This window comes from Ascaphus truei, chromosome 10, assembly GCF_040206685.1.
Source record: "Ascaphus truei isolate aAscTru1 chromosome 10, aAscTru1.hap1, whole genome shotgun sequence".
Taxonomy (NCBI): domain Eukaryota; kingdom Metazoa; phylum Chordata; class Amphibia; order Anura; family Ascaphidae; genus Ascaphus; species Ascaphus truei.
This window is the reverse complement of record NC_134492.1, coordinates 34,852,718-34,873,349: the sequence shown is the minus strand read 5'-3', so window position 1 is coordinate 34,873,349 and position 20,632 is coordinate 34,852,718. Positions and strand designations below refer to the sequence as shown.

The 20,632-nt window shown below is 46.8% G+C and overlaps 1 protein-coding gene across 5 annotated transcripts in view; it reads left to right on the top strand.

The window, feature by feature from the left end:
* Nucleotides 1-20,632, top strand: part of ACBD6 (acyl-CoA binding domain containing 6) — an 88,883-nt gene that overhangs the window by 33,870 nt on the left and 34,381 nt on the right. For all 5 annotated transcript variants that reach the window (XM_075616529.1, XM_075616528.1, XM_075616530.1 and 2 more), the window contains exons 2-3: nucleotides 10,886-10,950; nucleotides 13,224-13,320. In XM_075616529.1, the coding sequence (XP_075472644.1) occupies nucleotides 10,886-10,950; nucleotides 13,224-13,320 (162 nt within the window). The remainder of the gene's footprint in view (nucleotides 1-10,885; nucleotides 10,951-13,223; nucleotides 13,321-20,632) is intronic.

Genomic DNA, 20,632 nt, shown 5'->3' with positions numbered 1-20,632 from the left:
TACTTTAGAACATACATCTTATCGATACTTTAGAACATACATCTTATCGATACTTTAGAACATACATCTTATCGATACTTTAGAACATACTTCTTATCGATACTTTAGAACATACATCTTATCGATACTTAAGAACATACATCTTATCGATACTTTAGAACATACATCTTATCGATACTTTAGAACATACATCTTATCGATACTTTAGAACATACATCTTATCGATACTTTAGAACATACATCTTATCGATACTTAAGAACATACATCTTATCGATACTTAAGAACATACATCTTATCGATACTTAAGAACATACATCTTATCGATACTTTAGAACATACATCTTATCGATACTTTAGAACATACTTCTTATCGATACTTTAGAACATACATCTTATCGATACTTTAGAACATACATCTTATCGATACTTAAGAACATACATCTTATCGATACTTAAGAACATACATCTTATCGATACTTAAGAACATACATCTTATCGATACTTTAGAACATACATCTTATCGATACTTTAGAACATACTTCTTATCGATACTTAAGAACATACATCTTATCGATACTTAAGAACATACATCTTATCGATACTTAAGAACATACATCTTATCGATACTTAAGAACATACATCTTATCGATACTTAAGAACATACATCTTATCGATACTTAAGAACATACATCTTATCGATACTTTAGAACATACATCTTATCGATACTTTAGAACATACTTCTTATCGATACTTTAGAACATACTTTTTATCGATATTTTAGAGCATACTTCTTATCGATACTTTAGAACATACATCTTATCGATACTTTAGAGCATACATCTTATCGATACTTTAGAACATACTTTTTATCGATACTTAAGAACATACATCTTATCGATACTTTAGAACATACATCTTATCGATACTTTAGAACATACTTCTTATCGATACTTTAGAACATACATCTTATCGATACTTTAGAACATACATCTTATCGATACTTAAGAACATACATCTTATCGATACTTAAGAACATACATCTTATCGATACTTAAGAACATACATCTTATCGATACTTTAGAACATACATCTTATCGATACTTAAGAACATACATCTTATCGATACTTAAGAACATACATCTTATCGATACTTTAGAACATACATCTTATCGATACTTTAGAACATACTTCTTATCGATACTTAAGAACATACATCTTATCGATACTTAAGAACATACATCTTATCGATACTTAAGAACATACATGTTATCGATACTTAAGAACATACATCTTATCGATACTTAAGAACATACATCTTATCGATACTTAAGAACATACATCTTATCGATACTTTAGAACATACATCTTATCGATACTTTAGAACATACTTCTTATCGATACTTTAGAACATACTTTTTATCGATATTTTAGAGCATACTTCTTATCGATACTTTAGAACATACATCTTATCGATACTTTAGAGCATACATCTTATCGATACTTTAGAACATACTTTTTATCGATATTTTAGAGCATACATCTTATCGATACTTTAGAACATACTTTTTATCGATATTTTAGAGCATACATCTTATCGATACTTTAGAACATACTTTTTATCGATATTTTAGAGCATACTTCTTATCGATACTTTAGAACATACTTCTTTAACCGCTCCACTTCACAGTAGCCGAAGCCCAAAAAGCTGCCCCAAAATGAGATCAATGGCGCGGATTCACTAGAGACGTATTGAACATACTGCTGCTGGCCTCCACAAGAAATCGCTCCTTAGGCTGCGTCCCCACTGGCGCTGTGCGCTCGGCGCTTGCCGCTTCTTCTCCTTGTACTTCTTGTACGCACGCTCTCCCAAGCTTGGCGCTTGAGGAGACAAAAAAAATTAACATTTCCCCGCCCCCCGCTCCCGAAATAGACAGGACAGCCGGCGCTCATGCTTAGAGAGTTGGTGACGTCAAGCATGAGCGCGGTCAGTGCCAGCGGGGACACAGCCGTACCTTTATAAAAGATGAAGCAATGTCGTTTACGGAGTATATACCATATATACCATACTTCTTATGTAATTGCAAAGTCACCAGTTTTAATAATATCCATCAATTATTTACTCATACTTTTTTTTTAATGTTTTACTGAGGCGTTTTATCTCCAAAGATGGGGCACGGCAATGGATGCCACATTTGCCCAGTCGTACGCCAACCTCTTTGGGGTGGTGGGAGTATGGCCATGTGTTTGGACGCGTTAGATGGCATACTATGTATTCCGAAAGGTGCATAGATCTGCGAATTATTGGAATGACACTTCTTGTGATCTAACATTTTTTGATTATATGGTAATCATTTAAATCTTTCCTTTTCTATGACTTATCACACTTTTTGTATTGCTTTTGATGATTTACATTTGCTCAGTGGCTTGGATGGATTGGTTCCATCTTCTGTGTACAGAAATACATGAGTAGGTAGTTGACAGTTTCCACCCGAGGTCTCTTGTTAAGGGGATGTCTGGCGGTTTTCCCCGATGCATATTACAAGAAGCCAATAAACAAGCCCCAAATACTGGGGTTTCATGGTTATTCCCAGATAATACAAATGTCTAATAATAACAATCATAACGCCTTTACATGTTTCATTACTTCCTGTAGTTCAGATGCAGATGCTTTTAGAACTTTTTTTTTAAAAGACACTGATAAGGGATGTCTGTAGATGAATTTAAAGCTGCAAATCGCGCCATTTTTACAGCACGGAGAACACGGGATCCTCTGCAGCTGACCCGCGCTGTTATCAAGTTACCGCTAATTCTTCCTGTTTTTTTTTTAAAGATAATTTAAATGACGGCCTAATAGGAAACCGCAACCGATGACAATACAGCTCCAGATTGGCCCAAAGAAAAGGCGAGATTTGGTGGCCATTTTGTTTCCCCTGGAGGGAGATTTGAAACGGGTAACTTCACCTGTATCTCTGCAACTAGCGCAGTCCAGCTCCAGAGAAACTCCCTTCCCATCTATAAGCTCCAGAGAGTTCCCTGAGAGATATAAAAAAAAAAATATATATATATATATATATATATTGTGACAAACGGCTTACTCCGGGGCTCCGCCGTCTGTCCGGGACTGTTAGAACACGGTCTTTTAGGGTAGGTTAAATGACGAGGCGTCACGTGCTGTTCCTTTATACAGGCTATGCCTGGTTTATTCAGTCCCAGGCACTGAGACTGCCACACGGAATTCAAAATAATACATAAGCAAACAAAAACCCTGCTCGTCTGAGCAATTACTTAACTAAGGTTTCCCTGACTGGGTTTGGAGCGGCTTATCCAGTTCCAACAACAAAATAAGGAACTTTGCAGTTTTAGACAAAAGGAACAGAATGATTTAACCTGTTTGGTGAGAGGCGTTTCCCCTCTCTGCTTTCAGCAGCCTTCCTGCCTCCAGGCTCGAGGGGAGAGGAACCAGGAAATCAGCCTTAAATACATGATCTCTAACTAGCAGGACAGGTGACAGAAATCAGGCACCAGACAAACTCTGGTCTGGATCCCTCACCCCTCAGTTCCAGCACTTGCCAAACTGTGGGATGGAGTGCATGCATTCTGAGGTTGCACTTTCCAGCCTAAACAGGATAGAAACTGTTCAGTATCCTGGGAGCCCTATATATGGAATTTATCACCATACCCTGGTTTCTGTCACAATATATATATAATAATAATAATAATAATAAAAAAAAAATATATATATTCTATATCTCAAAAGAAGACACAGTGCACCAGAAGTGAATAGCAGATGGTGTAATATAAAAACATACAAACACATACATGAACTTACATTTAAGAAAATATAAATGGGCTCCACGATGTCCAAGTGAGAGCTGAAAGTCCAATGATGGTGTTCTGTTTGGACCCGGTGCCCCAGGTCTCTGGACAGACTGCTCGCAGCACCTAGGGGCCGTGGAGGCCAGAGCAAACAGCTTAGCAGCTGATCCACTGATGGGGCGTCTCATATGTGGCAGCGCGCGGATGCAGGAGCCCCTGCGATTCAGACCACCAATGAGCGGGTCCACAGCTGATTGCCGAGCTCGGTGTCTCCACACGGTAACGTGCAGATGCTCGGCTAAAAGCGCTCGTGATCGTCTCAAGAAGCAGGTGTGTGCGAAACACGTAGAGGCCGTCACTTTTTCTCTATACGTCATTACGCAAGTGTCTGTGCCGCTCGTGGAGATGCCGAGCAATCAGCTGTAGGGCCGATCCAGCAGTGTGTCCTCCTTGGGGGCCGATCCAGCAGTGCGTCCTCCTTGGGGGCCGATCCAGCAGTGTGTCCTCCTTGGGGGCCGATCCAGCAGTGTATCCTCCTTGGGGGCCGATCCGGCAGTGTGTCCTCCTTGGGGGCCGATCCTTGGGGGCCGATCCGGCAGTGTGTCCTCCTTGGGGGCCGATCCAGCAGTGTGTCCTCCTTGGGGGCCGATCCAGCAGTGTTTCCTCCTTGGGGGCCGATCCAGCGGTGTGTCCTCCTTGGGGGCCGATCCAGCGGTGTGTCCTCCTTGGGGGCCGATCCAGCGGTGTGTCCTCCTTGGGGGCCGATCCAGCGGTGTGTCCTCCTTGGGGGCCGATCCAGCGGTGTTCGCAACGTTCTCTTTTTAAATGGTGGAGTAATGAAATCCGAATTCAGAACGAGGGTTTAGACCAGGGATGGGGAACCAGTCCCCAATGGCCACGAACAGGTCAGGCTTTCAGGAAACCCTTGCTTCAGCACAGGTGGCTCAATCAGTGGCTCAGTTGAGCTACTGATTGAGCCACCTGTGCTGAAACAGGGATACCCTGAAAGCCTGACCTGTTGGTCGCCCTTGATGACTGGAACAACCCTGGTTTAGGGCCTTGCTCTTCCAAAGGGTCCAGATGAGAGAAATATTATGAGTGGAAGGGCCACAAGATATTGTAAAATCATTTTAAATATAGTTCAAAATACTTATCACATCTCAATATGTTGTAAGCATGTCTAACATATATATTATTGATTATTTGTAAAGCACCACCATTATCCACAGCGTCGTACAGAGTGACATCAATTACATAAACAGAATGACACACAAATAAGTCAGACAAGCACTACAGACACAGACGGTAATGAGGATCCTGCTCATGAGCGCTTACACTCTAGTGGAAATAAGGGTCAATGTTGGAACAAAAGGTTACGTGGTTGCTTATTGTGGGATGGAGTATGGTTCAGCCGCGCACCGGAATCTATCTTGGTTTACGAGTGTGGATGTTGGTGGGTGCTAGATAGCATTGAGCTTGGTCCAGCCGCACTACGGGTACCAATGGGGGAGAGACGTTAAGAATATGCCAGATAGGCGTCCTTATAAAGGTGAGTTTAAGATGGTTTTGGAATGTCAAAGTCTGATGTTTGTGTGTAAGTCTTTATTTATACAGCAGAGATAAGTAGTAACACAAGGCACTTGCGGATTTCGGCGAACGTGCCTTGTGTTACTACTTCTCTCTACTATAATGGTTGGATTTTCTGCAGGCTATCCTACAAATACAAGAGCACCGGTAACTGGATTGCGATTATTCTGCCTTTATGGTCTGCAGCATTTGCCTTTTCTTTGCTTTATTTATATAGCGCCATTAAAGTACATAGCGCTTCACAGTAATACACCTGACAATCATATAAATAACACAAATAACAGATCATGGGAATAAGTGCTTCAGACATTAAAAGTAACATTTAGAAAAAGGAAGAGCTCCGAAGAGCTTACAATCTAATTGTAATGGTGCATAGTAAGGAACTGAAAGCAAAGTTAATATTTGTTTGGCTTCAAAGCACAAGGGCGGGAGGTGAAGCAGCATGAGGGACATTACAAAATAGGATGAAAGCCTTGTACAGAGCTTAAAAGGGAGCATACAGCTAGATGAATGGGTGTATCTATGTCTCAACTGTCCCAATTCTATTTATGTGCCCTATGAAGTTAACACACACCAGAGTGGTGTATTTCTGTAGTGTTCAGTCCTTAGACCAGTGGTATGTATGGTGAAACTACTTATAGCTGCAAAAAAATAGCATAAGGGAAGCGGGAAGAAAAGACCCCCCAAAATCCCCAAAATAATGTCAATCAGATAGTATTTCTGGAAAAACAGTTGTTGTCATGGTGGAGGAAAATAAGGTGCCGGATACACTTGGAGTCCTGAAGTGCCAACCCACAGGATATAATACAATAGCTTACAGTGCACCATATAGGGAGAGCTGGTTGGGATGTATGTAATGGAGGATATATATTTTACCTGTGCGTCCCAGTCCATAGTGTTACTCTCTGTCCGTTGTACCTGGTCTCCTATGGCTGTATGTAGTACTTCAAAGGATAGGGCGTCTTCCTGAGCTGTAGAGCTCCCGATTGCCGGGCTGTTTACAAGATGATTGTAAGCTCTGGTCCGTCCGGGAACGCTCTGCTGACCGGCCAATTAGCTGATTCCACGTGGAGACATCTACCGTCTGTAGCGCTTAGACATTCCCCCGTGATTCTTTGCAAGGATCCGGTGACACCCCTCCACTGCCGCTGTGCGTCGATCCCATAGGTACAGGAACAGGAGCAGGAAAAAGGTTGGCTCCGACAGACATAGCCAGCGAAAGCGCCATCAACTCGCCAGGTAAGTGAAAAAATTAAAAAACCTTTTATCGAGCTACATAAAAAACAAAAAGACAGACTACAAACAGGACAGGAAAAATTCTCCCACGCGTTTCGGGCTGCAAAGCCCTTTCTCAAGGAGTCGCCCGAAACGCGTGGGAGGATTTTACCTGTCCTGTTTGTAGTCTGTCTTTTTGTTTTCTATGTAGTTCAATGCGCTTATAGTGCCGACGTCACGGCAAAACAAATGTATTGCCGCCGTCGCGTGCGCTTATAGTAGAAGCGACACGACAGCTTCGTCGCAATCGCTGGAAGTCATCTCAATTTTATTTTTTTCAGTGACCGCAGCGTGACGTCGCTGTAGCCGGCGACGGCACTATAAGCGCAGCCTAACAGCGCATCTGAGATCAGATGCATTGTAAATTCTTCTGTATTTAGTACAATTTTTTTTTTAAAATGATCTTAAAATTGCAGGGAACCATTTAGGGATTCTCGTTGAATCCTATGGTTCCTAGGAACCATGGATGAAAACACTGCCTTAGACAGAGAAGAGGAGTAGGAATGTAAGATGCTTTTCATTCAGTTCATTTCTAGTATTCTGTGTTCTAATTGTTGCTATTCTATTTTATTCTCTTGGAACAAGCCCTGTGGCGGGTGGGGTGGGTGGGGGGGGGGGGGGGGGCAGGAGAGAAGGGAGAAGGAATTCTATTTTATTAGTCCCAAGAGCTACCTATATCCCCTATACCCACTTTCAAACAAGACACGAAGAGAGACACCAGTGCACACACAGGAGCACACCCGAGATACCTGGGAAGTATGCTAGGAGAATATACAAAGTATATGCAAATCACTCGCATTAGCATGTATCCCAGGTATCTCCCTCTCGAAAAAAACCCATATTACAGGCTCTGGTAACTTCTGGGCGAATCGAATGTTACAGCGAATGGTGGCAGACAGCTGTATTGCATACGTTGGAACGAAGGCACAAATATCCGCGCCTGCGAAGAAACGCCACATTCACGTGGAGAAAAAGCTCCAAGTAAGGGACCAAAACGTGTTACCCTTCTGTTTTAAATAAATATATTTTTGCTTCATTAATAAGTCCACATTAGTAGCCGTTTCTTCCTCCTCCGATAATGTATACTACTTAATTAACGCGGTTCAGCTCCGGAGATATATCTATATATATATTTCTCAAACCGTTGCATGCGTGTCTGTTTGTCCTGTGTGTCCCTGTGTCTAGGGGCAATCGCATTGGACCTTTGGCCCGTCACTACGCCTCAGGCCAATGAGACACACACACAGACACACACACACACACACACACACACCTCCCGCCCAGGTAAGTAACTAAACCGCCGCCTCTCCTCCCAGCGCACACCCCTGCCGCCGCCTCAAACCCCTGTGCCTCCCGCCGCCTCAAACCCCTGTGGCTCCTGCTGCCTCAAACCCCTGTGCCTCCCCTCCCAGCGCAAAACCCCTGTGCCTCCCTCCCAGCGCAAAACCCCTGTGCCTCCCACTGCCTCCAACCCCTGCGCCTCCCCTCCCAGTGCAAAACCCCTGTGCCTCCCCTCCCAGCGCAAAACCCCTGTGCCTCCCGCTGCCTCCAACCCCTGCGCCTCCCCTCCCAGCGTAAAACCCCTGTGCCTCCCCTCCCAGCGCAAAACCCCTGTGCCTCCCGCTGCCTCCAACCCCTACGACTCCGCCGTCCCTTCCCGCATTACCTCCAAGCTCACACCCCGGCCGCTAGAGTCAGCAAGGGAGCGGCCACACGGGAGCGAGCGCCCGGGACATAGCGGGGGAGCGAAGAGTCGGCCTGGGGAGCGGCCACAACACGCTGCCTTTCGCCTCAGATCCGCGTGGGAGCGGGAGGACTGGTGAGGGAGCGGCCGGACGCGTGCAGCACGCGCCCCCGTCTGCAGACGTCCACAACAGACGGAAATTTCCGGGGGGCTGGGGGGGGACAGACGACCGGCAGACACTGGGGGAAGGGGGAGCAAGCGGCCACATGATACATTAATTGTCACTTACCTCCACCCCCCCTCCACCTCCTGTCACCCCTTCTCCACCTCCCCTCCCTTCACCTCTCCTCCCCCCCTTCACCTCCCCTCACCCCCCTTCACCTCCCCCCACCTCCAATTCACCTCCCCCCACCTCCCCTTCACATACATTGTACTGTGGTGTGTTTACAATAAACCATTTTTATACAACATCGTATTACATTTTCTTCCATCTTTCTTTTCAACATTATTATCCAACCTTTCCAACAAATACTCAACCTATTGTTCCACCATTTATAAATAATACTACCTATTACGCATTTACATCCCGGGCAACGCCGGGTATATCAGCTAGTATATATATATCTCTAATACATGTTCTGCTGCTTTAACAAAGATGTAAATAATAACACTCTTGTTAGAAATTGGATGCATAGGCAATACTCTGTGATGTTATCTTACATTTCATTAAAATACACAGAAGCTCAGAAAACTAGTTGTTTGGGTTATGTAATAAATAAGTTATTATGATATAAAAATAAGAAATGTTGCTATATGAAACATGAAAACCAGAATTACATTAATAGCATATTTTTTTCAGACTGTTAAAACACTGTTTTTATAAAGAGAAACATTAAAGAAGCAGTTCCACCTACTCAATGGATATTGTTTGTCTTTTGAACGGGGGGATCCCTCGCAGCAGAACCGCTCACCTTGGTGTGACCAGCAGCACCCTGGTAATTTCATAATATGGGCAGATATGGGCAGAATTACTTGAAATACTTAACATGTTGCCACTTCCTGACTTTGCTATTCTAATGAGCTGCATAAGGCCGCAATGACGTCACCCGTATCCATTGCCACCAGCGAAAGTTATAATTTAACTTTCAGCGACGTCGCTAGAGACAAGGTCATAGATTGGTTCGGAGACAGTCCCATGTGGCGACAGTCTCTGAAAAATCAAATTTGACCCGCTTCCAAATTTTTGGTGGCGACGTCGCTCTGTCGCTCCGTCGCTCCGTCGCCCGTCGCGCTTACTATAAGCGCTCGCGACAGAGTAAATTGTCTTGCTTTGGAGCGACGTTGCCGTGTCCGGCACTATATGCGCAGCCTAAGGCCTCGTCCGGGGTGACGCTGAGCGGGCTCGCGCTGGCCACGATGAAACACATTGCTACAATGTGTGTGTAACCAGTGTGAGCGAGCGCATGCACGGCGCTTAGCTGCTTGCTTGCGTCACGTGAGCGGTTTGCCCAATGAGGGCGAACCAACTCCGTGACGTCATGGCTGCGACCCCGCGTACCTAGCTGGCCACAAATCGCCTGGCCGAGCAGAGCACGTGATGTCATCGAGCGCCAGCGCGCTCCCTGCCTGATGGTGCATAATGTCGCTGTCTCATTCTTATTCCATTTCTTTTGAGTCTCAAGAAGAGTCTAGATCAGTGTCTTTTGGTTAAGGAAACCTATAATTATTTTGTGAAACTCTGCAGAACCCCAACCCTCTATGAGATCAGATGCATTGTAAGGAACCCCAACCCTCTCTAATAGCGCGTCTGGGATCAGATGCATTGTAAGGAACCCCAACCCTCTCTAATAGCGTGTCTGAGATCAGATGCATTATAAGGAACCCCAACCCTCTCCAATAGTGCATCTGAGATCAGATGCACTGTAAGGAACCCCAACCCTCTCTAATAGCGTGTCTGAGATCAGATGCATTATAAGGAACCCCAACCCTCTCCAATAGTGCATCTGAGATCAGATGCACTGTAAGGAACCCCAACCCTCTCTAATAGCGTGTCTGAGATCAGATGCACTGTAAGGAACCCCAACCCTCTCTAATAGCGCATCTGAGATCAGATGCATTGTAAATTCTTCTGTATTTGGTCCAATTTTCAAATTACATGAAAATTGCAGGGAACCCTTTTTGGGACGCTCGGGGAACCCAAGGGTTCCTAGGAACCGCCATTGAAAAACACTGCTCTAGATCAGGATAGCGCAATCCTTTTTTTTTCTCCCTGCGCCCCCCTGCCGGCTTTTCCTCTCTTTCCGCGCCTCGGCTCCGGTGTCATGACGCCACGTTGCCATGGTGACGCTTCTCCGGAGCCAAGGTAAGTGCAGTTTACAGAGGCCTTCGCCGCTTCCCGGCACTTAATTTAAGTGCCTTCTGGAAGCGCGCGGGGCCTCTGTAAACCCCGCCCCCCCCAGATTGTGCGCACCGCTGCTCTAGATATTATGACCAGTATCTGACGATGCTTCTCTCCCTGCAGGTGAAAGTTGGAAAGTGCAACACTCCCAAACCTGGATTCTTTGACTTCGAGGGCAAACAGAAATGGTAAGAGAATAACTAACGCTTGTTATTGTAAAGAGCTTGTGCATTTGTGGTTTTGTGAGCACTTGTTGTGCAGAGTCCATGTGAGGCTGGTATCTGAACATGGTAATTATTTCATATAATACAGCTCCTGTTGCTGTGTAGATCAGTACAGGCACATTCAGACCTTGCCCTGAAGATCTTACAATCTTACTTTGCTCATGGTCACTTTAAGGCCGCGTCCATGCTTTGCGCGACCAAAAGGCTGTGCCAGTCAGGCCATAGCGCGCGTGACGAAGAGCGATGGTGCTCGCGATCCCAGAGCAGACGCAATCATTTGATTTGGCCACGCGATGGCCGTGTCACATGCTCGGCTCAGCCAATGAGGGCGACCTGCTCACGTGATATCACGGTCACGCCCCCAAACATTGAATTAGAGCTGCTCTTGGTCCCGTCTCCTCCAGACCCCACAGGCCACAAATCGCCTCTGCGGCAGGTGTGCGTGACATCACGCGTTCCGCCGCATCGCGTGCCCAACATGGCCTCGGCCTAAATTAACACACGGTTTTTAATATGTGGATTCCTACTTTAGAGAAGCAATCCAAGTGGGCAGTTTGTTATTATTTTTTTAACATGGGATTGAAACAGGGACTCACCGAAGCTGAACCCCGTTAATTTGGGCTCCAGGGACCGCCCGCTTCCGGAGATACAGACCTCCGTAGGGGGTGCTGGTAGTTACTTGGCTAGCAGAGTTAATATAATGGCTGAGTTTCAAAGCTCCTGCGGGCCAATCGGAAGCCGTGACGTCGTTAGGTTCGGCTTCCTATTGGCCCACGTGATGCGCGAGTTTTAAACTTTGCCGATATACTGGCACCCGCTTTTGAGGGTCTGTATCTCGGGAAGCAGGGGGTCCCCGGAGCTGAAATGAATGGGATAGAGCTCCGCAGGCCCCCCGCTTCAAACCTATTAAAAACAAAAACAAAAAAGTCACAGGAATTGCTCCTTTAATGCAGCAGTCCAAGCTTTTATATATATATAAAAATTCCCTTTAATATGTGCATCAATAGAATGCCCACAATGATAAGTAATTTGCTACGTTGCTGATTTGATCCTTTCTCCTGTGATTGATCGGTGAAGATTCAGCTTGGGGGTTCAATAAATGGCTGCAGAGGAGTATTCTGCAGTCGGTGGAAAACATTTGCATATTAATTAGACAAAGTTCTGTGGGGAAGATCATGTGACCAGGCAGTCAGTAGATACAATTGGTGCACTGCTAGAGAGAGCGCAGGGCTCAAAGAGGTGTGCCAGAGTCTGTTTCAGAAGAGGGAGGAGATGTGACTTTGTAAATGGTTGCTATAGAAACAAAAAATGCTTGTTACGTTATAATGCATTAAAAATGTCATTCGGGGTTGTTTTTTGATTTGAAAGAAAATGCTACAAGTATTTTCTCATAGTACAGAACCGATTTTTTTTTTTTTTTTAAATACACGTAGGATATTGCTTGTCTGCAGCTTTAAGTGGTAGGGCCACAAATGCATAGTTTCCTATTTCACCTAGGGCAGAAGTTCTGAACCTGTTACGTGGAACTCTGCGGTGTCGCGTGAGCTTACGGGGGCTTCCCCAACAGAATGGATATTTGTACCCTTTCCCCGTAATTGTATTTTACTCTGGTTAATGCAGTAGTTCACAATTGTTATTAAATGTTACAATGTAATGGTGTAAATAAAATATATAGTGCTGCCAGTTTGTATAAATGATACAGGCAATATCCTAGCACAGGAACAGGAGTTTTACATAGTGGACTCACAATACATTTTAAAGGGTTTCACAGTTCTTAAGAGGTAGAAAACCGCGGGCGCAGGGGAAGCATTTTTCTAATTGTCTGATCCGGAATGGAAAAAAGCGTTGCACAGCATAGGGAGAAAAATGGCGTATAGCACATCCAAACATTCATTAAAACCAATTTATTGAGGGGATGACATAGGAGACATCAAGGTGAGTGGGTATTAGTCCCGTTTTTTCCACAAAGCATTTTTCTAAGTTGCTTCTTTGTGTCCATGCACAGGAATCCCAATGTGTATGACGTCTCTGCAGTCATGTTTTGGGTTTACAGGAGTGCCTTGTCTGTCCTAAACAGTGGGCAGATTTAAGCGATGCAGGCCCCGTCTCAGACATTGAGAATGTGTAAGGCACTGTTGGCAAATGACTGTTAGCGGCCCTTTCCTGTTCCCATCCCGCGCTGACATGATGATGTCAGCGTGTCATACCTTTTCCCATGTCTCCCTTCTCCGTCCCAGGGAAGCCTGGAAAGCCTTGGGAGATTACAGCCCTCAGCAGGCCATGCAGGAATACATCGCTACAGTCAGAAAGGTGGACCCAGCCTGGAGCCCAAAGGTATGAAGCAAAACAACCAGGCACATGATAGAAACAAATGTATTCTTACACAGGGCAGGCAGTGTACAGAGCGTTGTTACCTGGACCAGAGGCTTGTGGATTTATCCCAGGTCCCTGGACTTCAGCACTATCTAATGAACTGGAGCACCCCGAACATAAGTTCTACGCATACCTGGGCTTTAGATTTGCCACATTCACAACTAGAAACCCACTCTGCCGTGTGTTTCTTCCATCATCCTTTTGAAACCCGACATAGCCGCGTCTCCTGCCTTTTTGGAGGATTTTATAGTTGTATATTGATGTGCTGGTTTTGAAGAATGGCTTGGATCCCGCTGCTTGCCACAGCAAAGAGTGGTACAGGCATACCCCGGTTTAAGGACACTCACTTTAAGTACACCCGCGAGTAAGGACATATCGCCCAATAGGCAAATGGCAGCTCGCGCATGCGCCTGTCGGCACGTCCTGAACAGCAATACCGGCTCCCTGCCTGTATCGAAGCTGTGCGCAAGCGGGGAGACTATAGAGCCTGTTCCACATGTGTTATTTACATCAGTTATGCACGTATATGACGATTGCCGTACAGTACATGCATCGATAAGTGGAAAAAAGGTAGTGCTTCACTTTAGGTACATTTTCGCTTTACATACAAGCTCCGGTCCCATTGCGTACGTTAATGCGGGGTATGCCCATACTGAGGAAAAGAGTCTTGCAATGCCGCTCTGTTCAAAGTAGGTCTCGTCATAAGACATCTTATCAATAATTGCTTTTTTAGCATCAAATTAGAACACACACAGACTTTTCCCCAATACTGCTATTGCCAGTGGGAGCGTCGGCATACTGTATGAATGAGGTGACTGAGCAGCATGAGTGGCTGTAATTGATTTCTTAGCTTTTGCTATGTACGGACAAACGCCGGCAGGGACTTGGTCGTGGCGAGACGGGCGCGACCAAATGTCCTATTCTGTAGGTGTGGAAGGTCTAAAGAAGCAGTGGTAGCACTTCAGCTTCTGTGGGATATCTTGTACAATGTTTAAGGTAGAACTGGCCAGCTATGGTCCATGTGGATTCCTATAGCTGGTCAGACACTAGGGGTCATATTTACCAATGGGCCATGCACTTGCACGGACATCTGGCCACTTTAGTAAATATTGTATGGGCCTTAATGTGTTACTACTTGTAAAAGTATGCAGACCCACCCATTAGTATGCACATCGTTATGTGCAAGCCTGCCAGTGGCATTGCAGTGGATCATTTTTAGTGGTTCACCTGCTTGATGTCCTTCACAATATGCTGGGCTCCTTATCTCTGCAGTTCCTCATGTGTCCACTGAGCGGTGCTCTAAGATCAGCCAAATGGTTCAGTAACTCCTGAATCAAACGTTTTTCAAATGAATGAAAAACCTGGGTTACTTTTGGCGTAAGTGGTTGTGGCCGTGAATGGGGCTTATTTTATTTATTTATCTTTTGAAGCATCCACAAGTACCCCTATCACAAAGATATATGTTTGCTAGCTTTCCAAATGTAGTCAAGAAAACCTTTAAATAATGAAAAATGTTAAAGTGGGTTGAGAAATAAATGGCTGAGATTACGACATATGTATATGTGTGTGTATATATGTGTATATATGTATATGTGTGTGTATATATGTGTATATATGTATATGTGTATATATATATCTTATATACTATATTAGTGAAAGCACTGTATGTTTGCCTGCCTGCATGCATGCCTGCCTGCTGGATGTCCGGTGTCCCTAGCGGCAATCTCATTGGTCCCTTGGCCCGCCCGCCCCCGCACACCTCTCATTGGCCTCACACACTCACACCACCCCCTTGGCCCGCCCCCCACACCTCTCATTGGCCTGAGGCGGAGTGACGGGCCAAAGGTCCAAAAAAATAAATAAAACACACACACACACACACACACACACACACACACACACACACACACACACACCTCTCTCCCCGCTCCAAATCACCTCTCTCCCCGCTCCAAATCACCTCTCTCCCCGCTCCAAATCACCTCTCTCCCCGCTCCAAATCACCTCTCTCCCCTCCCCAGCGGCATCACCTCTCTCCCCGCTCCAAATCACCTCTCCCCGCTCCAAATCACCTCTCCCCGCTCCAAATCACCTCTCCCCGCTCCCCAGCGGCATCACCTCTTCCCCCTCCCCAGCGGCATCACCTCTTCCCCCTCCCCAGCGGCATCACCTCTTCCCCCTCCCCAGCGGCATCACCTCTTCCCCCTCCCCAGCGGCATCACCTCTTCCCCCTCCCCAGCGGCATCACCTCTTCCCCCTCCCCAGCGGCATCACCTCTTCCCCCTCCCCAGCGGCATCACCTCTCCCCCTCCCCAGCGGCATCACCTCTTCCCCCTCCCCGCTCCAAATCACCTCTCCCCGCTCCAAATCACCTCTCCCCGCTCCAAATCACCTCTCCCCCCTCCCCGCTCCAAATCACCTCGCTTCCCGCAGCTGCCACGCGGCGCGCAAGATGGCGAACCCCCTTCCTCCCTCGCGGCGCCGAGTCAGACGGTGGCGGCGCCCGGAAGTACAGGTAGGTGTCGCTCCCCACCTCCGGCGCCAAACGGAACTGAGAAAGGGCGCATCAACTGAGGTGTGTGTGTGTGTGTGTGTGTGTGTGTATGTGTGTGTGTGTGTGTGTGTGTGTGTGTGTGTGTGTCACTGTCCACTGCCCCCCCCTCCTGTCCACTGCCCCCCCCTCCTGTCCACTGCCCCCCCCTCCTGTCCACTGCCCCCCCCTCCTGTCCACTGCCCCCCCCTCCTATCCACTGCCCCCCCCTCCTATCCACTGCCCCCACCTCCTATCCACTGCCCCCCCCTCCTGTCCACTGCCCCCCCCTCCTGTCCACTGCCCCCCCTCCTGTCCACTGCCCCCCCCTCCTGTCCACTGCCCCCCCCTCCTGTCCACTGCCCCCCCTCCTGTCCACTGCCCCCCCCTCCTGTCCACTGCCCCCCCCTCCTGTCCACTGCCCCCCCCTCCTGTCCACTGCCCCCCCCTCCTGTCCACTGCGTCCCCCCTCCTGTCCACTGCGTCCCCCCTCCTGTCCACTGCGTCCCCCCTCATGCAGGGGGAGGAATCCATGCCTTTGAGGCGCCCCCCCCCTCCCTTTGACGCCCCCCCCCCTCCCTTTGACGCCCCCCCCCCTCCCTTTGACGCCCCCCCCCCCTCCCTTTGACGCCCCCCCCCTCCCTTTGACGCCCCCCCCCCTCCCTTTGACGCCCCCCCCCCTCCCTTTGACGCCCCCCCCCCCTCCCTTTGACGCCCCCCCCCTCCCTTTGACGCCCCCCCCTCCCTTTGACGCCCCCCCTCCCTTTGACGCCCCCCCCCCCTCCCTTTGACGCCCCCCCCCCCTCCCTTTGACGCCCCCCCCCTCCCTTTGACGCCCCCCCCCCCCTCCCTTTGACGCCCCCCCCCTCCCTTTGACGCCCCCCCCCCCTCCCTTTGACGCCCCCCCCCCTCCCTTTGACGCCCCCCCCTGCCTTTGACGCCCCCCCCTGCCTTTGACGCCCCGCGCGCACACACTGACTGACTGCCGCACGCACGCACACACTGACTGACGCGCACACAAAGCCTGACTGACGCACGCACACACTGACTGAGGCACACACTGACTGTGTGTGCGTCAGTCAGTCTGTGTGTGTTTGTGTTTCTGCCTCAGACTCACTGACGCGCGAGCAAACACACAGTGACTGACGCACACACGCTACATGAAGCTGTAAAGGAGGGAGGGAGGGGGGGGACTGGATTGATGTGAATGGGGGACAAACAGAGAGAGGGGGGAGGAGAGAGAGGAACGGGAACATTACATCCCGGGCAACGCCGGGTCTCTCAGCTAGTATATATATATTCGCAATCTCAGACTTTTATTACTTTTGCTATTTAAGATTGCTTTAAAAAAAGCTGTACTGTGTACACAGTAGTAGTACAGTTGAAACCCTTTTAGTATTTCGCGGAGAAACCTGGTGAATTGTTGCACTTGCCGCTCTCAGTACTAGGATATTAGATTACACAACACACCTGTACAGGCATACCCCGGTTTAAGGACACTCACCTTAAGTACACTCGCGAGTAAGGACATATCGCCCAATAGGCAAACGGCAGCTCACGCATGCGCCTGTCAGCACGTCCTGAACAGCAATACCGGCTCCCTACCTGTACTGAAGCTGTGCGCAAGCGGGGAGACTATAGAGCCTGTTACACATGCGTTATTTACATCAGTTATGCACGTATATGATGATTGCAGTACAGGACATGCATCGATAAGTGGGAAAAAGGGAGTGCTTCACTTTAAGTACATTTTCACTTTACATACATGCTCCGGTCCCATTGCGTACGTTAATGCGGGGTATGCCTGTACCCTGTTTGCCATGCTTTTAATTTGGGATAGATTGTGCCATCCTGCATTGTGCCTGGAGGCGGCAGCACAACACTGTTTGTTTTCCCGAGAGCTTCTCATGAAGCTTCTGAGCATATAAACGGAGAGCACACGGGTGGTTGCTTTCCTCGTCTGCACTGGGGTTGTGGTACAACAACTAACTGGAAGGTCTCCTCCTTCTCAGTAGGTGTGTGGGATGGGGTACAAACCTCTTAATGCTTCTTTCTTTTGGGGACGGTTGAATGGGTGTTTTGTTGTTCTCCTTGTTGTGCACCCTTCCCGAGTTAGGCCGCGCTTATAGTGCCGGCGACGTTGCAGCAACACAAATGTATTGCCGCTGTTGCGTGCGCTTACAGTAGTAGCAATGCCACGGCTTGGTCGTGATCGCTGGACGTCAAGTCAATTTGATTTTTCCAGCGACCGCAGCGTGACGTCGCCGGCGACAGCACTATAAGACCCCGCTCACTCTGCTAGCTACACGACGTGCGCATACATGCGCGCGCACGTTCATCACTCTTTCATGTTTGGCAATGGGAGTTTTCAGACCGGAAACTACTCCCAGCAGCGAAGTACAGCGCTGACGCTGCTGCAACTCAGGGAGACAACTGAATTTGTGATTTTGTGCGGCAGCCACGTCACGTGTACTGCGCCAGCCAATGAATTAAAGCTCTACCTTCTTTTTTTCTAAAAAGAGGATGACGTCTTCCCCTGTCCTGCCTACTGTCAGTTCATTCAGTCTGCTGGGGATGTTCACACATCGCCCAGCAGACAGAGGCGCGCAACCGCGGACGCGCACACGCAACGTCGGGTAGTAGGCAGAGTGAGCTCAGCCTAAGCACAGCCTTAGATGCTCTTGAGATAGGCTACATACAGTCTGTGGTGTCACTTTACAGAGAAGGCTCTTATGGAACCATTGACAGAGTAGTTGTAGAGATCGTGGAAGTGAATTAACTTACTGCACCTGGTACCCTTCCCCCTACCTGTCAATAATACATCTGTATTATGTGTGTGTGTATATATACATATATACATAAAATTATATATTTAAAATTATATATTATATGTTGCCTGGTTCCAGTACTTCAGGGACCAGGGGTTAATTTTGTTTTCAGCTAGAATGTGGCAAAATGGGCTGTAACTTTTTTGTATGTAAGTGGGTTTGTTGTTGAAGCCGCCCCCCACCCTCCCAATTAAGGAATGGATCATATTACAAAGACTTGGAGGAAGGGAGACTCCTAACCAGATGAGATAAGAGCATCTCAGTTTTAGTTGTGGAAGAGATTTCTTAAGAGGAAGCAGCTTGGGAAGAATCTGTGAGGCAACTGGAACAAGCTGCAGCTGACGCTGCCGGAGGAAAAACAGAGAAAATCTCTTTAGGGAGATCCCTTCACTTAGGTTTATAGAGTACCCCAGTTTCCCAGTTGTGTGTTGATTTATTGTAAATTTACTGTAAATAGTTGTGAATACTCCTTTTTCCAATAAATTAATTTTTATAAATTCTGTGTTCCCATCTAGTTTTTTTTTTTTTTTGCTTGATGCAGTACATTTTTGTGATCAAACACAGTAGATGATAGATTGTTTGTTTCTTCTTGTAAGCTGCCCTTTACTTTTCCGTGTTTAGGACTTAAATGGCTGCCAAATAAGTCTTGCATTTCAGAGAAATGGTATCAGAATTTATGTTTAAGACGCCAACATGTTGTGCAGCGCTGTACAATAGGGTGTGAAAGGCAGGAACTATAAAACAGGAACTCTCATATAAATCCCATAAATAACATATACTGGTGTAAATACCCATGTCAAATTGTTTAATGGGCTTCTTAATCATGGCCTCCTTCGTGAATTTCCGAGAAATGCTTATATCACTGACCAGATCAGGGTGACATTGGAAATATGGCTGCCCTATTTAGGTTTGATACCTTATCGAGCCTCTAACAAAACCGTATATGTATTGTGTATTTTGTGGCATTTAGGATTTTTGGACTAAGGCTTTTAGGTTTAAAGAGGCAATCCGAACAAAACATGTTTCTTTTAATATATGCAGCCTTTGATTACCTTTATTGGAAACTAATTACCAAAGCTGCCAATCGATTGGTTCTCCCGTGATCGATCAGCAAAGATCCTGCTTCCCAGGGTTCACTAAATGGCTGCCTGTAAGTTTCATATCAATCCTTCAGTCAGTGTGACTCAGCAGCTACAATGTATTCTTATATTACTAAGGTAACATTATCTATTGTTACAGTTTGCAGCTGAAACTGCTGGGAATATTGGCAACACATGATCACAAACAGGAAAGTGTTACAAATATCCTGCACTGCTGGGGAGGTGGGCTAAAGCCTGGCATAGAAATCAAAAGATTCTCAGTATATTAAAACTCATTACAAATGGCATTAAGAGTTGAATTTTAAAATAAAGGTAGTAAGTATTATCTAATACTACAGAACTGATAAAAAAAAACCACACGTAGGATATTGCTGGGATTGCACCCGTTTAAAATGTGCAAAGCGTATTAACCGGTTGAGTGCCCGCCTGACGTTCCCTGAACGTCACGAGAGCCGACACTTGGTGACTCTTGTTCACTTTTTTTGCTCACTTTTTTTGCTCACTTTTTAAGGGAAATCGCGATCTGACGACTCTCCTCTTCTGTTTCCGTTACCGCTGTGACGGTTTGCTGGGTGGGTGGTGGCACTCTGGTGTCGTGACCTCTCCGGCTTTGAAAGAGTTAACCAAGCCTTAAACTATGAACGAAACATTACACGTTAGGAAGGGCTTTACACGTGCAGTTGAGGTCTAAGAACAGAACAATCTTTGCTGCAGTTGACATTTCTCGAACAAACGTTGGTTATTAATAATAATAATAATAATAATAGCATGTTCTTGTATAGCGCTGCTAGTTTTACGAAGCGCTTTACAGAGAC